Raw genomic sequence first — 23,029 nt, 5'->3', positions numbered from 1 at the left:
GTATAACTGAAAAATTGTGCTCTACACTGGAAATTGACACAGCGTTGTAAACTGACTATAACTCAATAAAATAAAATTTAGAAAAAAAAAGCACCGGCGTTGGGAGGGCTCCTCTATCCTCACAGGGGACCAAGGGGTCTGGAGACCAGAGTTAATGGCACCTGGAAATAAGAGCACGTGGAAATGATCCAGGGTTTGCGTGCAGAGGCATTCCTGGCTTCAGAGTGAAAGTGCACAGTGATCCCTTTTCCTTGAGGGGATGGAGCTTTGGGGATGGACCTCTGGGAGGATCTCATTCTCACTTTGAATGAGAAGGCAGCCCAGTTGTCCTCAAATTGTGCCAAGTGCCCTTCGTATTCCTTTAGATTGAGTCTAAGTGATTAATTAGTGGCACCAAGAAGCAGAAACCTTGCTCTTAGTTTTGACATATCAAATAACTCCAAATGGTTTTTGCCTCCACAGTGGGAATTTGTGTCAGCCTTCCGACAGGCTCAGTGCCAGCAAAATGCCCTGGCTGACATGAACGCTGCCATGCGAGTCCTCCTCAAAGAAGGCTCAGACACCATCGAGGACCTGAGCATCGCCTACGGAGGGGTTGGGGCTGCCACCATCAGTGCACAGAAATCCTGCCAGCAGCTCCTAGGGAGGTAAGCAACAAACCCTGCACACTGATGGTGGAGCTTTGATGTCAAAAAACAAGTGGAAGCTTGGTTCCTGCAAGAGTTGATAAAGCCCTGGGAAGATGGAAACTCCTATATATAGAATCACTGCTTGTTCTTTCTGTAGTTTTGCTGAATGAATCCAACCTTATCTGACTTTGATTAATTAGGTGCTACTCTTTAGGTGAAGGATGTAACAAAAATGGCCCTGGACTTTGTTCAGACCCATTGCTCTTGTACACATCAGTATTCCAGCAAACCTGGGCCAGGCAACATCCAAATGGTACCCACAGCTCCTGATGCAGGGAAGCACCTATTGCTTCCTCAGTAAAGGCAATGTCCAAGTTTGAGACCTGTCCAGTTCATAATTGAATTGGCCCTGATGGTCTATTTATTTAATGCCTGCATCCAGCATGTTCTGGCCCTTGAACATGCTTGGTTCATGTAGCAATGGAATGGGTCCCATCCTCACACTGCCATGAGGCTCAGTTTTCCTGAAGGGCTTGATTAGATGATTTCCAAGTTCTCTTCCAACTCATAAATGAGACTCTGGGGTCTCTAACCCGTCAGCATCCGGTATCTAGCACACGCCACATCATTGACACTGCTCTTTGACTGGTCCCTTCCTGCCTCCAGCCCTACCAGGCGCTGGGATGAGCTGATGCTGGTTGAGGCTTGCAGGCTGCTCCTGGATGAAGTCTCCCTCCCAGGCTGGGCTCCAGGGGGGAAGGTGGAATTCAAGAGGACTCTAGTGGTCAGCTTCTTCTTCAAGTTCTACCTAGAAGTTCTGCAGGAATTGAAGAAGCTAGTAAAGCTGTCCTCGGTGTCTGTAAGTGCTCTGGCTTTTATGTGCTCTTGGCAGCCATAGGCTCCTAACCATCCTGCTGCTTTTGCAAACTGTCTCGTGGGCAGCCTGTCAGTTCCCAGACACTCTTTCTTCAGGGGTTCAGCCCTGAATGGCTGCTGTGTGAGGCTCAGGATGCCAGGCTGTCTTCAGTCAGCAGATGTTTACCACATGGGAAACAGGATGGGGCCCCTGTCTCCCATGTGCAGTTTTTTTCCTTTTAAAATCAACTGTATTAAAATAAAATTAGACAATAAAATGTACCTATTTAAATTCAGAGAGTTTTGACAAATGTGTAAACTGATGTAGCCGCCACCTCAAAGTTCTCTCAAGGTGGAGACCATTTCCATCACCCTCAAAAGTGCCCTTCTGACCCTCTGCTGGCAACCCTCCCACCTCTGCCCCCAGGCAACCCCTGATCTGCTTTGGGCACTATAGATTAGTTTTGCCTATTCGAGAATTTTACATTCAATATGAAATGTAAAATAAATTTTATTTTTCAGAAATACTAAAACATTTACATGCTAATATTTAAGCAGCTTCTCTCCAGAATTTCTGATTATAAACTTCTGGAGTAAGTGACCAAAGTGAAACATTGTCTCGCTCCCCTCCCCTCCCCTCCCCCGACCACAATTACAGCTGTCACCCTACCTTGCACCTCTGTTCCGCCGCCACATCCCATCCCGACAGCCCAGTGTTCCTAAAGTGTCTGGCTTTCACTCGCTCAGATGGAGACCCTCACAAACCACATTTACAGAATAATTCTTGCCACCACTGAATTTCTGAATCAAGACACTCGATGTGTTTCAGTGATGCCCAGAGAGCCTTCCCAGTTTGACAGCTCTCCCAGAAAAGCTGAGTTGCTGAGGAAAACCGTCAGGATTTGGGCTCTTTTGTGTACAGTGAGCTCCAGCTCATTCTGGAATAGCTTCTCCAGCCCCAAATTTCCTTGCTTGTCCTCCTGCCTCTGCTCAGCTCGCTGACTGGCCTCTCCCTCCCCAGGCTGACTTGAGGGTCAGATTCACCCATTCAGCCTAGGTCTGCTGTAGGTGGAAAGGGAGGGAGGGCAGGATGCATTCACAGGAGTGAACTCCAGGGAAGCGACGTGGATTTGGGTTACCCGGGCTACCTGAACCTCATGGTTGCTTGGCTACTTCAGCCAAGTCACTTTCACGTGAATCAAAGCCCAGTTTAATCATAGACTAATCAGCTTATCTTTATTGTTTTGCATCATCTCTCAGGGCAGCTGCCGTTATCCTGAAATTTCAGACCGATTCCTAAGTGCCCTAGAAGACTTTCCCAGTCGCAGTACCCCAGGGAGTCCAAATGTACCAGGTCAGTGAGTTTAATTTAATGGAAACCTAGAAACTAAAAGACAGCTGCAGCTATGGGGACAAGCAAGCAGTTCAGAGTTGCAATCTTCCCTTCTGACTTTCTAGTTTTTGCTACTATGTTGGCCCTTTGCTTAGACCGAGTGTGGGAGAGGCTGGATCTAAGACCAGGCCTGCGCTGCCTACCGCAAGGTGCACTGAGGGCTGAACCAACCGGAAGCAGTTTGACCATCTGACTAATAATCAGTAGTCTCTTCAAACTCATGTTCTTTGGGGATTTGTTTGGAGAGTAGGTAAGCCAGGCCTGGGGGAAGGACAGAGCAGGACAGTGGCAAAGTCCAGCCTACGGCCCTGATTGCAAATGTTTAACCTCCAGTCAGCAAAACAAGGGCCCTGCAAGCACCTGCACCTTCTCTTCTTGAAGGACAATTCAGAAGGAATCTATTACTGTCTATTAGAGCACAAGTCCTCCCACCACCGCATCTCCACACACACAGACCTTCCCTGAGAAGAGTTCCAGAACAAGCACTTTCTACATCGCATTGTACTCCCAGTGATAGGAGTGCCACCTACAAGGGCAGCCAAGGCACTTTAGGCCAGATCTGAGTGGACTTCCTTGCCCTGTGCCCCTCCCCATCCCCTACCAGAGGCCCTGCTCAAGCTGATAAGCAGGTTTGGGGCTTAGATTTTGGTCCCCCACCCTCAGGAGTTACATCGCTTTAGGCCTCATTATCATAATCACTTTATGGGTGAATGGGCTGATCACTGGAATGGTAAGAAAGAAAGACAGGGAGACCCTCTGAACTCCGGAAGAAAGGGGTCCAGGGATACCTCTTGGAAAAAGATGCCAAAAAGAGAAGCCGGGCGCCCCTTCACCTGTTTCACAGTTTTGCCAAAACCTTGGCCCCGTCTAAAGCATTGCCACATGACTGAAATGACAGTTCCCCAGTCTACTTACAGCATTAAATTGTCACGCTCATCTGACCCACTCCAGTGTTTGTTGCCTGAGGGCGACCATCTGGTTTCTCAGTCCTGAATCAGGAGTGTTGGTGATTGGCCAGGCCACTTCTGAAGATTGAAGTTTTCCAGGGAAACTCTTGTCTTCCTCTGTAGAGTGTGGATTCTCACCAACCCCTCCAAGATCCAGTCGGACGCCCCATCATGCACCTATCAGGTCTTAAACATGCCACAGGTGAAGCCATATTTTGTGATGACATCCCTATGGTGGATAAAGAACTTTTCATGGCTTTGGTGACCAGTACCAGAGCCCATGCAAAAATCATGTAAGTAAATGAAAAGCTTTCAAAAAGCCTTTTAAAAGCACACTTGGGGATTCCCTTGGAGGAGTGTGACCATTCTCCTGAAATGTCTTAAGCCCAAACCTAAAATGGAAAGAATAAAGAAAAGGTCACCAGCCCCAGAAGGAGGAAGGGAGACTACCTGGAAATGACCGTCATGAAAGAGAGAACAAAAATCACAGTTATGGGCCATGGCTTTCATTCTAACCTCACAACCCCTCATCGTCCCACTGCAGCCTCAGCTGTGGCTCAGAGGAGTAACTCTGAGTGGGACTGATATTCAGCTGGTGATGAAACATGGAACTGCTTCACTGCTGAATGGTAAATGGCCACCGTCCTGAGCTTCCTAAGGTTACCCCTTGCCACAGCCACGCTGGCCCCTCCCAGCAGCTACCATGTTACCCCTGGCCCAGCAGGGGGCCTCCTGGGTCCTGCTGTATGGCAGGTCATCTCTGATGGGTCAGAGTCTATGGTGGACCAGTGTTATATATATCTCGATTCTTACCCATCCCTCAAGTTTAGGTCCCTCAAAGCTTGCTGATGTCTACTTCCTAAATAATTCTCTTTTTTCAGATCAGTGGATTTCTCTGAGGCCCTTGAACTACCCGGGGTGGTTGATGTGGTAACAGCTGAGGACATTCCAGGCACCAATGGTGCCGAAGACGACAAATTGTTGGCTGTAGATAAGGTGAGGTACAGAACATGCCTTCCCACGTGACTGTGTGCAGATCATCACCGAGAGACCACCTCCAGGCAGCTTTCCATCGCCCCCTAGCCCTCTCCGTTGCCAATTCTTCTAGCTTCTCTCTACCCCTAACCTTTATTCAGATAGATCTGCTCTTCTGGAATCAGAAAATAATATCGCAAAAAGAAAATTCGTTACAGAAAAATAAGTCCCAGTTTTCCCACTGTGTGCTCTTGAGTCAATTTACTCTTATTTGGAAAATAAATGGAGGAACTGATGTGTATCAGGATAGAGAAATCTAGAAAGGAGAGTACAAATATACAGCCACTCCCTGTCATTTACGCTGAACTCCCCTTCTCCTCGCCGCCTCCCACTGACCTTCACATACTCCGTTTTTAATAGTTACTCGTGTCATCTTTGATCTTTTCATTCAGTTCTACAATCATTCACTGAGCACTTGCTTTTGGAGCCAGACTACCTTGGCTCATGTTCTTGCTCACCGCTCACGAACTGTGTATCATCACCTGTAAAATGGTATAGTGATGCCTGCAAAATACCGCCACCTGTAAATGGGAATAATCATAACACGCACTTCATTGTGTTGTTGTGAGATTTAAATGAGCTAATACATGTAAAGTGCTTACAACACTGCTTGGCATGTGAACACTCTCAGTTGGTGTTAGCTACTCTTGTCACATCCCAGTGAGTGTCACACAGACTGTGTCTCCTCCAGCCATGGAACAAATCATTATTCTTTCGGTTGAACTCCAGATGAAGAGGTTGGCTATTACTTAAGAGCTATATTATCTGCTCGGGCCGCCATAACAAAATACCACAGACTGGGTGGCTTAAAAAACAGAAATTTCTTTTCTCACAGTTCTGGAGACTAAAGTCCAAGATCAAGGTGTTGGCAGGTTTCTCCTGAGGCCACTCTTCCCAGCTTGCAGATGGCCTCCTCCTGTGTTCTCACATGGCCTTTTCTCTGTGTATGAGCCTCCCTAGTGGCCCTCGCTCTTCTTAGAAGAAGACCAGCCATATGGAATTAGAGCTTTACCACTGTGACCTTGTTACCTTAATTAGCTTTTTAAAGGTCTTATCTCCAGGAACAGTCACATTGAGGGTTAGGGCTGCAACATACGAATCTGGGGATTGTGGAGGGAAACACAAGAATTACATTGTACAAAAAAAAAAAAATACTTTCCTTATCTTTAAACTCCAAAATGACACCATAAAGGCAACACCTATGAACCGACCTTGACAGAGGACACAGCAGATGCAGGTCACAGCCAATCTCACATCCATGCTGGGGCTTACATTCACTTAGTAAAATGGCCAGTGGAATGATCTGTATTATTTGAATTAATTTTTTAATTAAAATTTAAAAGACTTCTTTTTTAGCCAAGCACATGTAGTCGAAGGTGACTCCAATGTCATTCTCACTCTTCACCATGATAACCAAGACACCAGCTGTTGGTAGGTTGGCGCTCACAGTACTTCTGCCCAGAATTTTCTACCTGCCTCACGCATGTACTTTCCGCAGGTCCTTTGTGTGGGCCAGATCATCTGTGCCGTGGTTGCAGGATCAGATGTGCAGGCCAAGCGTGCAATTGAAAAGATAAAGATAACCTATCAAGACCAGGAGCCGGTAATCTTCACCATCCAGGTAAGCAGGCTGCCTGGTCTCTCCTGGAAGAGTGACTTGTGGAATCACAAGTCACTTCATAAACTTCTTAATATGAGACTAAGCCCATGCTTTACTTTGTTCTTCTCACTGGTTTGCTCTGGAAAAATCCTCTTTGTCCGAAAGATAATTACTTATATGAATTAAAATTGGCTTTGGCTCCAAGAAACAGGAAGAAAAGTAGAAGTTTCTTTCCCTCTCACATTCAGAAAGTCTACAAATGGTGGGTCCCAGGCTTCGGGGGGGTTCTGATGTCAGGGGTCTCAGCCCCTTGCAGCTAGCTGCTCCGTCCTGCATGGTTTCCAGTCTCAGGTCACACTTTGGTCCACAATGGCTCCTGAAGTTCTGGCCATGAAGTCAGCAGAGAGAATGAGATGACAAAGAAGAGCATGTCCCCTCCCTTTAAGGACACTTCCCAGAGTTGCACATAACCTTCCTACGTCTCGTGTGTTAGAACCTAGTCACATGCCACACCCAGCACACCTGGAAAGGGGAGCTGGGAGATGCAGGTTTCATCCTAGGTGGCTAGGTATGCATTAGAAGTTGGGGATTCTATTACTTGAGGAAAATGGTGATTACAGTTATTGGGAACAATAATGTTTTCAAGGTGGAGCCCCGAAGCAATGCGACTATCGTGATGGAATGCTACAGAAATTCCCATTCTCATTTCTGGGTCTAGATGATGGAATGCAGATGCTGCTTCCAACAAAAATAATGAATTTAGATTAGAAAAGCCAGGTGTGGACTGGGGTTTGCAGGTCCTAACTCAATAAAGGACAAGTTCATAGCAATTGAGTTGAGAAAAACTTACTTCTTTGTGAAAGAAAATAAAAAATTTTCAAAGGGCTTGGTGAACCATTTGAGCCTTTTTGAAATATGTCTAAAAGGTACAACTTGGTCAATATTCAAAGTGTTAAAAAGGTCACTTTGTAAGATTAAATGAGTTGATATGTTTAAAGCACTTAGAACAGAACTGGCACCTAGTTAGAGCTCACTAAATATGGCATATGTTATAATAAGGTTATATACCCATATGACACATTTGTGTTGTATTCTGCAACATTGCAGAACTAATTTATTTTAGGAATTTTTTTAAATACATTCCTTGAGGTCTTCTACATGGACAATCATATCATCTGCAAATAGAGAGGTTTTTTTTTTTCTTTCTAATCTTTATACCTTTTATTTCTTTTTCTTGTCTTTTTGCAATGGCTAGAACTTCTTGCACTATGTTGCATGAAAATAGTGAGGGTGGGGGAAAAAAGAGAATGGTGAGGGTGGACAATTGTCTTGTTCCCAAACTTAGAAGGAAAGCATTCAGTCTTTTACCATTAAGTATAAGAAATGAACATATGTATGTATGTGCATGGCTGGGACGTTGTGCTGTACACTAGAAATTGACACGTTATAACTTACTGTACTTGAATTAAAAAGATCATTGTTGGCCATTAAAAAAAGTATGATGTAAGCTATAGGCTTTTTTTTTTTAACATTGTTTGTTGAGTTACAGTCATTTTACAATGTTGTATCAAATTAGCTATAGGCTTTTTAATACATGCTTATTCAGTTTAAGGTCATTCCCATCTATTCCTAACTTACTGAGAGTTTATTATGATTGTGTGTTGGATTTTGTCAAATGCTTATTCTATATCAAGGAATATGATCAGTGATTTTTCTTCTTTAGTCTGTTGATATGTTGGATTACCTTGCTTGATTTTTGAATGCTGAAATAGCTTTGCACAGCTGGACAAATCCTATGTGGTCATGGTCTTTCACCAAGTAATTATAACTTAAGCTTAAATGTATCAGTAAAGATGTACTTAATTGTTTAAAAAAAGAAAGAAAGAAAGAAAAGAAAAAGGAAGCTGATGGACTTAAGGCCATTGGCGAGTACAATGCAGGAGACAGGTGCCATTGTGAAGCATGGAAAACACCCGGGCCTAAAGGCTAAGTGAGGATCAGCTGTCAGAAGGTTAACCCTCAGAACCTCAGAATGAGATACCTTCTGGTCTTCATATGTGAGTCAGGTCATGTTATTTTTGGGAAAAAAAAAAAAAAAAAGATCAAAGAGCTAGAAAGGCCCTTATGAGATGTACCAAATATGCAAAGAAATGAGCAAACTTCCTACCATTTCTGTTGGACTTTATTGCCTCAGAAATGCGTTAGGACTTGAATCTTCCCCCTCAGCACAGTCTCATTCCAGTACAAGACACAGGTCTGATACAAGTATTTTTCTTCAGGGAGAGGGGAGAAAGGGCAGGCCCCGAACCACACTCATTCTGCATTTGGACCCCTCACCTGTTCCCTGGAGAGCCACACTAAAAATGAGAAATGAGTAGTTACCATCCTGGACCATCCTAGTGTCCCCAGACCTCAGTTCTTAATGTTTCTCTAATCCTCATTGGTTTTCTCTCTACGTAGAAGGCATTTCCTCTGACATCTCATCCCTGCGGCGAGTCTGCTTCTCTGCTACTCACTTGCCTGACACCTTCCATGTGTCCTAGCAGATGGCTATTTTCAGGAGTTTACTGGCTTTTGAGTAAGAAAAAATTGCCAGTAAAAGAAAACAATAAAAAGAATTGGCTTTGTGGGGTTTTTTTTTTTTTTCCTGTTACTCAGGATGCCATAAAACACAATTCATTCCTCTGCCCTGAAAAAAAACTTGAACAAGGAAACATTGAGGAGGCATTTGAAAAAGTCGATCAAATCGTTGAAGGTAAGTGACCCAAGATAGTTCATAGAATCTTTGTGTGATTCTATTCTGACGCAGACATTGAGAGCATGTGATTTCCTCTCAGAAAGACCATCTTCTAAAGTCTTGACACTTTGCCAAAGTCCTCTCCTGTCGCTTCCTTTCAAGTTGTGTGGATGTTGCTTGGAGGGTGGAAGGTACAGAGCAACAGAATAGAAAAAAAAAATCCTAGGACTTTGATTGGTCAAGGGCAGAGTGAGGCATGGAAGCAGACACTTTCAACTTGCTATCCAGAACCGCAGTCTCTGAAAGAGATGGCCTCAGTTGTCACAGGACAGATGCCTCATCCAGCAGTCCCTTGGTCAAGACAAATCCAGCTGGCCAGGCCACGTCTCACTTGCTTTTGGGAAAAAAAAAATTGAAGGGGCTGGGGAGAGGTAATTAGGTTTATTTACTTATTTTTAATGGAGGTACTGGGGACTAACCCCAGGACCTCATGCATGGTCAGCATGCACTCTACCACTGAGCTCTACCCTTCCCTGTCACCTGCTTTTACATTCCCCAATGTGGCAATTCCCAACCAGCAACACCTTCAGGGCTTCCCCTGTGCTTGCACTTAACAGGAGAGGTCCATGTTGGAGGACAGGAACACTTTTACATGGAAACCCAGAGAGTGCTTGTTATTCCAAAGACAGAGGACAAAGAACTGGACATTTATGTGTCAACACAGGATCCAGCCCACGTGCAGGTGAGATCCGGGGTCGCCTCCACCTCCCCCAACTTCCTAATTCCGTCATGGCCTTCAGCCTCCATGGCCTCCCAGGTGGCTGCCATTTTGCCTGCAGAATCTTAGAATCCAAGTCCTGGACATCAGCAGAACAGCTAAGACCCCAGAACCTTTTTTTATGTTTTCTGGTCGGGTCAAGTAAATAAAAGAGCAGCCACAGTCACTTGCAGTGTATAGAGAACTTCCACTGGCTTCACGCTTAAATGTGATTGGGATTGGACGGCAACCCAATTATTTTTGTACTTGATTTTTCCCCAAAATAATCATTACAAGTAAACTTCGGAGTAAACGCATCATTTCATGTTTTTTTTTTCCAGTCACAAAGCGCTCCAGGTTTCAGCTGCAAACATCTTCTTTAGTAGATTGTCAGGAGTTTGCTGGTTTTCACCCTGCTAGGACTTTGGGTGTAAGCTTTTGGCTAGGATTCCAGCTACTGACAGGAATCCAGGACTCTGACCGTTTCCCTTTTGGAAAATATCATTTTTCTGCTAGAAAGTTTATTCCGTGAAGATTAACAATGTTTATGAACTCAATAGTGCTCCGTTAAGACAGAGCTACCTCAGTTTTTTATTAGTTTTTTTTCTGACAGTAGATGTGGATGAATTTTGCTGTGATGTGTTTCAGGAAGCAAAAAGTCTTCTTTGCCATTTCACTCTTGTAAAACTTTCGCATTACCTACATTTTACAGAAAACAGTGTCCTCTACTTTAAACATCCCCATCAACAGGATCACCTGTCACGTAAAAAGAGTGGGTGGAGGTTTTGGCGGGAAGGTAGGAAGACCAGCTGTATTCGGGGCTATTGCGGCTGTGGGCGCCATCAAGTAAGTGCACTTGGGGTCACGGGAGGCCATCAGATGCACAGAGCTGAGGGCAGATTAGCGGCCTGGGAGTCACTTGGACTGCTGTTACAACCACCTGAGTGTCCTTGGGCAACTCAGCCTTCTGTCTCTTTTTCTGCAGAATTGTGGATAATACTATCCACTTTCTTAGAGTTAGTGGAAAAGTCAGATGCACGTTGAACCTTGAACAGGCTAATTTGCTATCAAAGGGAAAAGTGGTATTATTAGTTGAATACCCCCAGGGCTGGGGCTGCCCTGTCCTGAGCTTCAGGGAAGGGGACCCATTTAGGAGCAGGGCAAGTCACCCGCCCAAGTGGAGTGCCAAGGGGGAGGCTGCTCCCCTACTTTTCCCTCCTATCCTCACCTGCAGACAGGGTGGGGTGAGGAAGGAAAGGCTGCCACCCTCTGCCTCCCTTCTCCTGGGAAGGGCTGGTTCTTCAGTGTGTGCTCGACAGACACGTGACTCCTCAAAAAGAGCCCCTGGGCTCACCTCAGCCTGGAAGTCTCGCTCCTTCACTCTTTCTGCAGTTCATGGTGCTGGCTTTTCTGCTCCTTGTTCATTTTTTGTGGCTGTTTCTCTGTTTCTCTGTTTCTCAAGCCCCAATCATCCAGCAAAGTTCAAAGGTCTTGCTTCCTTCAACAACTTCAATGTAGTTCAAAGGTCCCAAAGCACTCAGATATGTGTCCCATTTAGCTGTGAGAGGCAGGATCGGAATCCCATCCCCAGTTTTTTCCATAACAAAGCTTTATTCACACCCACCAAGGACTCAGCAAGGGATCATTCATTCATTGTATTCCCACCAGGTTTTGTGCACTTAAGATTTCTCAAACATGACTGTACATTGGAGTTATCTGGGGTGCATTTAAATCCCAATAGCTAGGCTGCCCCATATTGACCCAGGCATCAGTCTATTTTAAAACTTCCCCAGTGGTTCCACTGTGCAATCCAATCTGGGAACCAGTGCCTTAAGCTACAACCTTGCCTTAGCACACACCTGCCATGCATTAAGTGGTCCCCAGAGCAGTGTTCCCAAACTGCTGATAATAAGGGTCTCCTGGGCACATAGAAACTCCTGCCTCCCCATCCCAGACCCACTGACTCAGGATCACCAGGAAATGGACCTGGAAACTGTACATTTAACTGATGCCCCAGGTGGTCCTCACCATTAAAGAAGACCAGGAAACCTTGTTCTAGAATCATGGTTTTCAACATGTAACTGGAGACATTTGCATCAGAACCACTGAGGAAAATGCAGATTCTAGGGCCCCTTCCAACCTATCCAATCAGGAATCTGCATTTCAGCAGCACTCCAGATGATTCTTCTGCACTCCAAAGTCTGGGCACCTCTGCCCCAGAGATACAGAACCTTCTAGTTGCCCAAGGGCCCAACCTGGCCAACACAGTAGCACTCATGAATGAAAACAAAAACGCTAACCCAGATATCCTAGGCCAAGTGCTTGGCCTTGTTTTTCCCATTGTCTTGTTAAGTTTGCATTTCTCTGTTCATACTCCTTCTCCTCTGTAACTGGTGGTGGGACATGCAAAATGAATGAATCCAGGTGAAGGTCAAATTTGAAGTCATGAGAACATAAGTTAACTGACATGTGACATTAATCCCTTTTGGCTAGATTTCCAAACACTGAGTTATAGAACACAGAGACAATAGGAATTTAATCATACATCAGTTCAAAACAGTGCCTAGCATATTGTATGCACTCACTGAATGCTATCGATAAGTTAATATATGAGGGATGGTTAAATGAATGGTTGGATATACAGCTGGGAGGGTGGACGGTAGCTGAATAAGGTGAATAGATGGATGGGTGGGTAGACAGTTAAATGAGGAGATGGATAAATAGGTAGGTAGATGGCAGATGGGTACATGGATGGATGGGTAGGTGGGATGGGTGAAGGATCTAAGATTTGTTTTCTTTAGAACTGGTCACCCCATTCGTCTTGTTCTTGATCGTGAAGACGATATGTTAATAACTGGGGGAAGACACCCATTATTTGGAAAATATAAAGTAAGTATTAAAGATGAAAATATTAAAGTACCTCATTTTATTTGAATGGTTTTATCCTTTTCTATTAATTCAATTTTGCTAAATTTTAAAAACAATAATCTTAGTATCTAAAACATTAAAAGAAGATATATGCTGTGTATTTGAATGCTCATAACATTTTGTGAGGAACTTTTAGTAAATCTATTGTAGAGTTATGAAGAAGCTGAATGATAAAAATACAATTTCCAATAATGATAAAAAACACTATTGAAGGGATAGGATTTATGTTAGTGGTTCCTCAAAGACAAAAAAAAAAAAAAAAACATGAAAGAAGCTACAGATATCGTTATACCAAGACTTCTTGACTATAAAAATATTATTTTTTGGTAAAAATGTTTGGAAACAATTTGACCATTTCAACTGCAAAAGCATTTTTTGCAAGTGTTTCCACCAAATGGTTATGAAAGTGTCACAAAAGCTCTTTGCAAATAGGAAAAAAAGAATCCACTAACTAGTGAAATAATTTAAAATTGTCTCAAACCATGTTCATTGCATTTTTATGTGTTTATGCATAAACACTATTAAAAATAATTGCTGGGATCTACCTGACAACAGCACTACTTTTCAAATTTGTGACTGAGTTGTAAGGACAATTCTAATATAATATTTCTACATCAAACATGCTTTGTTTGGAAATTGCTTATAGCATACACGTAGCTAGGTTTTCTGTCTGATTTTATCATTGCCTTAGATTACCAATTATTGTATTTCCAGTATTACTCAAGCCACAGCTTTCCATCCCACACTATAATTTGATCTCTCCTATTGGCATTAGCAGTTTTTATAATTAGAAAGGAAAGGATCATAGTTCGCCATTAAATCTTTCATTTGCCTTCAAATAAAAGGGAAATCAATATTCGCACTATTATAACATTCTAGGCCCAAGAGCAATGCAGAAGCACCCTCTGGGATTGTGGCAGTTGGTGTTATGGTGGTTGTTGAGTTTCCTTGGTTTTGGCCTAGACTATATAAATCAGGCTTTAATTATATCACAGTTATGAGAGTAATACTAGTACTTATTAAGAGGGTTATAGACTATAAAAAATTTTGGTAATTGTAGTAGTACAAAATATAACTTAAAAGAAACAAATAATCAGACTTTGAAAAAACGAATTTTATTTTTAAATAAATATAATTTTACTTTCAATATTATAATGTGTACGTGTGTGTATCCTCATTCCAACCTAGCTAACAAAGTTTTGCTTGGCTATTCAGAGCTATTTGTAAATTAGCATATCAGATGTTTATGTGCGAACAAGTTCTTCCAAAATTCTTGAAAAGTTCATACTGTTTGAGAATCTCTCAGCTCCCTCGTTTGTGGTACTATTTTGCTTAGCAATCCTTTCTTCATGAAAAGTCAAAGGTAGACTTCAGCCTAGCATTTGTCAAAATTACTATAAATTCTGAATTGTTACATGTTGCTCTGTTTCCTAACTTCTCTGATTTATTATCCAGCATTTCCCTTGGAGAAGATGATAATAACCATATAGGTAAACGGTTCCAGCCATGTATTTATTCCTGATTTCAAAAAGGCAAAGGGACCAGGGCCAATTCTTTTTTGGTAGAACTACAATAGGGAGTGGGAAGTTTTGTTTTCATTCTGGGCTGTGCAGACAAAATGGTCTGGGTGGGTGGGAAGGGAGTGTCCACTTCAGAAAAATGCAAGCTGCGTTCAGTGAGTCCCAAGTAGTAACAGTGGCACTCACTCACATTTGTTACATCCTTCATCAGTTAAGTGCTCCGAGCTCAGTTAAGATCAGAGCAGTCATTCCTATGTCCATCCTCCAATGGGAGGCTTTCCGGAAACGAAGTGCACTCCAGTTCATTCCGTCGCACTCTGGAATTCCAGAAGCTTTTCTACAAGGGGGAAAGCCACAGACTAAATTAGAAGGAAAACCAATAAAAAGTGAAGAAGAATCTTCCAAGAATAAGGAAGAAGAGGGTAACAATTATATACAAGTAAGGGCTGTAGAATTCCACATTGACTGTGAAGCCAGAAAATTACATGTTGAAAGGAAAGGGCTCAGCAAAATTCAGGTCCTAAGAATTTGGTCCTTTGTCAGCCAAGCACCAAAAAACAAGGGAATATTCGGACATGGTTCACAACAAAGCAAACGGGAGGGGTCTGTATTCAGTCCTGCCCCATGGTGGAGCTGGGCTGTGGCTCAAACTTAGCAGGTAAATTCTAAACCACCATTTGGTAACAGGTGGGATTCATGAACAACGGGCGAATCAAAGCTCTGGACATCGAGTGCTTCATTAATGGAGGTTGCACACTGGATCACTCCGAGCAGGTACGTGCATCAGAGACTGGCACCATCCTTGTGGGTGAACAGAAGGAAGAATTTCTAGATGCGTCTCCATGGAGCAGTTTCTTCAAGTACTTGTACCTAGTTCCACAAGCAGTTCAGCTCTACACTTGACTTTTAGAGAAAAGAATAAAGTTTTGTCCAATGTACATGAATATCTCCTTTTACTTTAGGTAACAGAATTTCTTATTCTAAAGCTGGAAAATGCATATAAAATCCGCAACCTTAGGCTCCGGGGCCGTGCATGCCTGACAAATTTACCGTCTAACACGGCCTTTCGCGGGTTTGGCTTCCCACAAGGAACCCTGGTAACAGAATCCTGCATCACAGCTGTGGCAGCCAAGTGTGGCCTCCTGCCAGAAAAGGTAAGGTTATAACTGAAGTCTTAAACAAGGTTGCTGAAGAATCAGATGAGGTGGGAAACCAGCTAGCCAAGGAAACACCCCGGGAGAACCACGCAAATTAGCCCTGGCTCAGAAGTCCAGATAAATTAAGAGCTACCTAAAAGAACTCACCTCCCCCGAAAGGTCTCCCTCCTTATGTGACGATTTCTATTTTTCTTTCTTTTTTTAATTTGTACAAAAATACTCTTTTTAAAATTCAAACCACACTGTAGTTATTAAAGGAAAAAGTGAACATCCCCTTTCTCATCCCCCATCCCTGCTGGTTAAGGGTAACCGCTGGTGACAGGTCCATGTTTATTGTTTTGGCCCTTTCTCTCTTTACCCACCCATCAATCTTCATACACACATAAACACTGACATAGGATGCATATGTGCACATATGTGATTATTTACCAAAATGAGACCATAATAAACACATAATTCTGCACCTTACTTTTTCTACATGACAATATGCCATGGCCATCTTCCCATGTCAGTAGAATGATCTACTTCATTCATTCTTATGACTGGATGTACCGTAATTTATTTAGCCACTCCACTATTGATACTCATTCAGGTTGTTACCCATCTTTTGCTATTAAAATGGTATTGGTACAGATGTACAAAGGTTATACCTTTGCCCTACTGTGTATCTGTAGCATAAATTTACAGAAGCAGAATTGCTGGTGCACTTGAAAGCTTTTGAGAGATACTTCAAAGGAATGCCGTCCAAAACTATTATTTTGTGCAAGCTCCTAGAAGTTACACAGAAGGTACAATATGCCAGACCGGAGAGGCAGCCACTGGTAACTGAGATCATTGTTGATACACCCTTTCACTCCTCACGCATTCCAAGCAGATTCCAGCCTACTTTTCCACTTCTATCCCGTTTCCCCAGCATAGACCCTCTGCTCCAGCAAAGACTCTCCATGATTTTGAACCCCTTTGTCCTTAAATTTAACAAGGAGGACTACCAGGTCTGTGATTTGTGATGGTCAGGGTACTTCCTATAGACAAATGAACACCTAAATATTGAGCAAAGAAGACAATGGTTACCCTAAGAGAAGTCACATAAAATGTTCTATGGGTACAAAGATGGAGGACATCCCATTAGCGCAGGGGAGGAGAGTCAGGCAGAACTTTCTGGAAAAGGTGGCACTGAAGATGCACCTTGAAGAATAATAGTACAAAGAATGAAAAGGTAATCTGGGCCAGTGGAACACCCAAACAATCCAAGGCAGCCTTTTTTTGGCTGTTTTTTTTTTAATCTACAAAATGAAGACAGTGTGACTCACTGCACAGAGTTCCTGCAAGAACTAAATTAGTTAGCATTCATGAGAATATTTCTTTTCATACACTGGATAGTTTTATTCCAGTGTAACTGCTGATAATCATAATTCTCTTGTTGTCATCAGAGTGGGGATAATGAAAAACCTTGAGCTTGTATCAGTGAGCTCTCTTTCTTCTTTGTCAGGTGTTGCAAGTTTCTAGGACATAAGACACAACCTATATTGAAGTACATTTTTTAAAAGATTTGACTGCACACTCCTAAGGCAATTGGAAGGCTTGGAGATCTGTTATTTGTCATCAGCTACAATGCTCTTCCTCTCTAGAGGAACAAGTCTTCAGTTATAACAATAAATCCTTACTTTAATATATTATTTACAAACTCTGCTCCACCCTCTGAACCTTAGGGAAAAAAGGGAGAATCTGCCTCCTTAGGCCCCTCCATCCACCTGCCCTTCACAGATCAGTCACTACCTCTACCCTCTACTTCCAGGAGGGAGAGACCTCGAGTGCTGCATTGAAGAAGAGATGAGAAATAACCCTCATTATTTCTGCAAAAGCACATGCTGTTCAAAGAAAAAGAAAAAAAAAAAAACCCTATCTTCTTCCCACTGAAGTTTATGCGTTGGTGGAGAGGCTTTTCAAATCTCTATTTTGTAGTCAGTTTCTGTCTTATCATTAAGTATTGACTCAATTTCCCACCCATTCAGGTTAGGGAGAAAAACATGTACAGAACAGTTGATAAGACTATCTACAAGCAAGCGTTCAGCCCTGAGACCCTGATAAGATGTTGGAATGAATGTCTGGGCAAGTCTTCCTTTCATAGCAGAAGGATGCAGGTGGCAGAGTTCAATAAGCAGAATTATTGGAAAAAGAGAGGCATTGCTATGATCCCCATGAAGTTCTCAGTCGGCTTTGCTGCAACAAGCTATCATCAGGTAAGTCTCCTCCGTGGGTAAGTGACCCTGGTGTCAGACCCGCTCGGGGCCCAGTCAGCTTGGGCTGACTTGGGAAGAGTGTCACATCTCCCAGGGCACTGAGCCCATCTCCCCCCACCCCCACCCCCACCCCCGCACCTGGGAGAAACGTACAGAACTCCCCTGAGCCCACCCCCACCTGCAAGCACTTTCAACCCAGTGCAGTAGAGAATGCCTTGGTGGCAGAAAGCAGCATGAGTGAGCATGAGCCCCACCACAGCAGAACGGCCAGGAGGGAGCGCTGCCCCCACTAAAACCCTGCTGCTCCATGAGGGGAGGAGAGCCCACAAGGCCTGTGGTGCTGTCCTTTCCGAGCTCAGGGGCCTCATGGCTTGTGTGGAAATGGGCTTCTCCTGGTCTCTGCCCCAGACCCACAGCACTCCTCTGTACACCTGAGTCTGAGATTTAAAAAGTTGTTCCATTTGCCCTGACTGGCTGGCTGCTCTCGCAGCTGCCCCTCCCAGGAATCTGTGTCAGTTCTGCGGGGGGAATGGTATTGGGGTGGGGTCCAAAAATCCTCCCAGGCAGATCTGTGAAAGAAGAGGCCAGTCATTCAGAGGCCCTACCCAGAAGGGAGGAGGAGGGGTGACTGGGATGAGCACATCAAACAGCACAAGGACTGGTACAGAGGAGTTTCTCAGCCATCCCAGTGGCTCATAGGCAGGAAAGCCGTCAGAAAACTGGGAGAGGCTGGTGCCTCCCCATTACTGTCACCTCCCCATTACTGTCACCAAAAGCAGAAAGTCAGCAACTGGAAAATCTTACACGCATTAGATCTAAATCTAAATCTAAACTTAAAAATGCATTAGATCTCCCTTGTGTGTCTAACACTGAAACCATTCTTCTACTTATACCCAGCTACTGACAGCCAGTAGGTACACACACACACACACACACACACACACCCCTCACACAAAAGCTGTCCTGCCTAGGGACATTCTTCTTAGGGTACAAAGCAGTTGCCCCAAATCCCTAATCAACTGGAGCCAGATGGACCTGAGCAATCCTTGGCTCTGCCACTTACTAGCTGTGTGATATTAAGCAAGTTATTCAACCTCTCTGAGCCACAGCTTCTCCAATTATAAAATGAGAATAATAATCCTTTCTCCTCAGATTGATGATGATTCAATGAGACACTGCATGTAGGATCTGGCAGGTTTCCTGGTACACTGTGTACTATCCAGGGCAGCCCTAAGCCCTTCCCCAGGAGATCTCAGACACCTCTCAGGGCTGTGGCTCCTCTGGTGGGTAGGACTTTCTGGACTCCTGGGTCACACTCCTGTTCTGGTCCAGTGTGCTCATTTTATAAAGAGGCATGAGGAGGTTAACTGTCATGTATACAAGTCTGGACTGAATCAACATCTGGGATGTAAGAGATCCTAGGTAGCTGCCAGTGTGGTTTTTTTCTCTGACACCAAATGTCATGTCTTCTCCACCAATTCACCAATACCAACTAGGGTCCAACAGCTCAATTCAGTTCTGACACTAACTCCCCAGGGTTAGCGCAGACCCCACAGATCAAGAGCTCAGTCCCACAAGATGGTCCCCACTTCAGATGCTGGTCCACGTGGGGTGCCCAGACTACCCACAGTTCTGCCCAGCCAAATCCAAATTCAGGCGTTTCCACTACCCACCCTCAGGTTTGATCATACGAAAGAACAACTCACAGAACTCAGGAAAGCACTTTACTTACAACTATTACTGGTTTATTGTTAAGGATCCAACCCAAGAACAGCCAAACAGGAGATAATAAGACCTTGCATAAGGCAAGGTCTGGGGGAAGGGGAACTGAGCTTGCACGCCCTCTCCATCAGGCATGCCACCCTCCAGCCTGTGGATGTGTTCACCAACCGAGAAGCTCCCAGAACCCCATCATTTGGAGAGGGGGCTATAGGCTTCTTTACACAGGCTGGTTGATGGGATCATTGACCATTGGTCGTTGAACTCAGTCTCTAGTTGCTCTCCCCTCCTGGAGCCTGGGAGATAACGGCTGAAAGATGGAACCCTCTGACCATGTGTTTGGTTTTTCTGGAAATGAGCTCCCATTCTAAAGTTATCTAGGCTCCCCCCATGAATGATTCCATTAGCATACAGAAGACAGTAAATTCCAAGAATTTTCGGAGTTCTGTGACAAGAACCAGGGCCAAACACCACTTTTTTTTTTTTTCGGTTTGGTTTGGTTTGGGTTTTTTTTTTTTTTAAATGTTTTCATGGAAGTAGAACTGCTATACAATATTATATAAGTTACAGGTGTACAATATAGTGATTCACAATTTTTGAAGGTTCTACCCCATGTATAGTTATGATAAAATATTGGCTATATTCTCCGTGTTATACAATATATTCTTGTGTCACGTTCATTTTTTTATTATACCACATCTCCCCTCACCTGTGTGACTGCCCTTCACCTAAACCATAGCCTACTCTCTGCCATCACCCATGGGAGCCAACTTCTCATCTTGCCACCAAAAAAAACCAGATTTCTTTAAATCAAGCACCGACTTTGTCTCCATCTGAAAGGCCTCCAGCTTCCCCACAGAGTTTGAAACTGGCACACCCAAGTTGGGAGTTGAAGTGTGTTATTCCAGGTCAGCTGATGACTCACAAAGCTGGAACAGCTACTCTCTAAATTAGGGATGAGAGGCAGTGTCCTCAGAGGGAGTGAAAAGGCCCACAGTAAATAAGTACTATTATTAGCACCTTCAAGCCTTGATGGCCCCGAGCTCCTCCCGGCCATCCTGAACCTCCGGGACACAAATAGACTAGCGTTCTAATTCCTCCTCCTCCTGGAAAGGAAACTACCACATTTCCATTCGTCCAATCTACCAAATATTTATTTAGTGTCTCTGTGATTCAGACCTGCTCAAAGTTCTCTGCAGGACTCACAGATGAACACGACCAGGTGCCCTTCCCCTGGGACACTCTCATGGGCGAACTGGTCACCCTAGCATTTGTTTCCTGTGACTGTGTAACAAAGTACCACAAGCCTGGTGGCTGGAAATAACAGATGTATTTTCTTGCAGTTCTGGAGGCTAGAAGTTCAAAACCCAGGTGTCGGCAAGGCCATGTTGCTTCTGAAGTCTCCAGGGAAGAACCCCTTCTTGCCTCTTTCAGCTTCTGGGGGCTCCTGGTGTTCCTTGACTTGTGGCCACAGAACTCCAATCTCTTGCCTCCGTGTTCATAGGACCTTCTTTCAAGGACACTAGTCAATGAATTTAGGGCCTGCCCTAATCCAGTATGATCTCATCTTAACTAATTATACCTGCAAAGACTCCATTTCCAAATACGGTTACATTCTGAGGTTCCAGGTGGACATGTACATGGGGTGTGGGAGAGGACACTGTTCCACCGAGGACACCCTGCGGGAGGAAGGGCTGAGAAAGTGGCTTTGATCCTTGCCAGAGGGGAATGAGAAGTGTGCGGGGGAAGTTTCCCCAGAATAGAGACCAGGGGGTGTGGGTCTGAAGGCCGGGGAGCAGCACAGGCAAGAGCACAGGTCAGGAAGGAGCAGTCCTAAGGCCAGACTCGGGAGCCAGGAGGGAAAAGACAGGGATGAATCTGGGAATGTTCAAGATACCAAATCCCAGAAGGCCTTGTATTGTAGCAAGGAGCCAGCTTTCCATTCCAGACAATAGGGAGTTTTTGTCCACCTTGCTCAGTGGTGGACCCTTCTCCCCTACATGATCCCTTTCAGTTGTTGTTCGGGGGAACCCCTCCCCGGGCTCCACAGAAGCAGCTGGATCTGTTCTCCCCAGACCCCTTCTGCCACATCCACTGCCTCCCAAAACATTCCACACAATAACGCCTGGTGCTCCGGCCGGTCCCCTACTACACTGTGAGCTATTTGAGGAAGAACCACGTCTTACTCAGTTTTACAGATCTGCAGCTGAGCACAGATTGGCACAAAACACGTGCAAGTACTTACAAATGTCTAAGGAGCTGGCTGAGCGGTCAGCCAGAGAGTTAAAGCAGGGGAGTGACTTTCAGATAGTTGGAACCAATACTCATAGCTCCTGAGGCATCCAAAGGGGCTCCTCCTAAAGCCAGGTTCCTAAGTAGGAACGTTCTCTACAGGCGACTTTAGCGCAAAACAGAGCTGAACTTCAGAATCCTACCAGGAAAGCTTGTCTCTCCGACACTCCCCGCTCCGTGAGATTCGTGTTTCATGACCTCATTTCTGATGCTGACCCTCCCCAAATGCTGACTTGCACTAAGCTGTGCCTTTCGGGGGGTTTCCCTAGGCAGCCGCGCTTGTTCATATCTACACCGACGGGTCTGTGTTGGTCACACATGGAGGCAACGAACTGGGACAAGGTATTCACACCAAAATGCTGCAGGTGAGAGAAACAAAACTCACCTCTCTATCCACTGATGACATGATAAACATCTGGCACTAATTTTACAGTAGATGATGACTCCCTGTATTCAAACCCTAAGAACTTGATGATTTAGTTGAAAAACTTCTTACATGTCAAACAGAATAGCTAAGGTGGTGGAAATCCCACACATGTGCAGATCCTCCCAGAGCCTGGCCAGGGTTTATGGATGGGGGAGGCTGTTAGTGAAAACATCACTGATGGGCCCCCACCCCCGCCCGGAGCACCGCGGTGGGTGCTCTGTACAGGCTTACCTAGAGCGGGAGTTTCTCAACTTTATTATTTCTGAGAACAATATGTGTAATTTTTAAAGTATGGACAAGAATATTAGGGTGCTAATGTATTGTTCTGACAAGCAGTGATGAGAATTTCATCAACTGTCATCATCCTATGATTTTTAAAGGCTATTTTAACACACACATATATATATACTCAAAGCAGGAAGAGATAATCCCGGGAGGAAAAAGAATAATCCTTTAAATTGAGTAAATTTAACTTTAGGACTAATTTACTAAGTTGTTACAGTGCACATCTACAGCTTTTGACTATCCAGTCTCTCAGCTCCTTTGGAATACACCTTCCACACTCCATATAGTTCTGAAGAACTCTTCAACTCTGATACCTTTTAACCTCATCTCCCTTCTTGCCCCAACACCTGCCACAGGTACAGGCATAGGACCTCAGTCTGGCCAGTGATGGTTCCTGAACCCCACTGCGTGGGGATTGGTCCAGGAAGAAGACCACGGCCAACCAAGGCCAGTCAGCATCCTTTCCTGGGACTGATACGTAGATGCTAGGAGAAAGGAACTATTTTCC

At 44.3% G+C, this 23,029-nt stretch overlaps 1 protein-coding gene across 1 annotated transcript in view; it reads left to right on the top strand.

The window, feature by feature from the left end:
- The window catches only part of LOC102510869 (aldehyde oxidase 2), a 72,397-nt gene that overhangs the window by 25,714 nt on the left and 23,654 nt on the right, over window positions 1-23,029 (top strand). The window contains 15 exon segments of the mRNA XM_032479173.1: window positions 463-647; window positions 1,305-1,488; window positions 2,745-2,798; window positions 2,800-2,838; window positions 3,948-4,117; window positions 4,706-4,820; window positions 6,358-6,480; window positions 9,118-9,214; window positions 9,814-9,938; window positions 10,666-10,799; window positions 12,755-12,842; window positions 15,089-15,175; window positions 15,364-15,555; window positions 17,571-17,798; window positions 22,079-22,174. Of these exon segments, the coding sequence (XP_032335064.1) occupies window positions 463-647; window positions 1,305-1,488; window positions 2,745-2,798; window positions 2,800-2,838; window positions 3,948-4,117; window positions 4,706-4,820; window positions 6,358-6,480; window positions 9,118-9,214; window positions 9,814-9,938; window positions 10,666-10,799; window positions 12,755-12,842; window positions 15,089-15,175; window positions 15,364-15,555; window positions 17,571-17,798; window positions 22,079-22,174 (1,917 nt within the window).

The sequence above is a fragment of the Camelus ferus genome, chromosome 5, assembly GCF_009834535.1.
Source record: "Camelus ferus isolate YT-003-E chromosome 5, BCGSAC_Cfer_1.0, whole genome shotgun sequence".
NCBI lineage: Eukaryota > Metazoa > Chordata > Mammalia > Artiodactyla > Camelidae > Camelus > Camelus ferus.
This window is presented reverse-complemented; position numbering and strand designations above follow the sequence as displayed.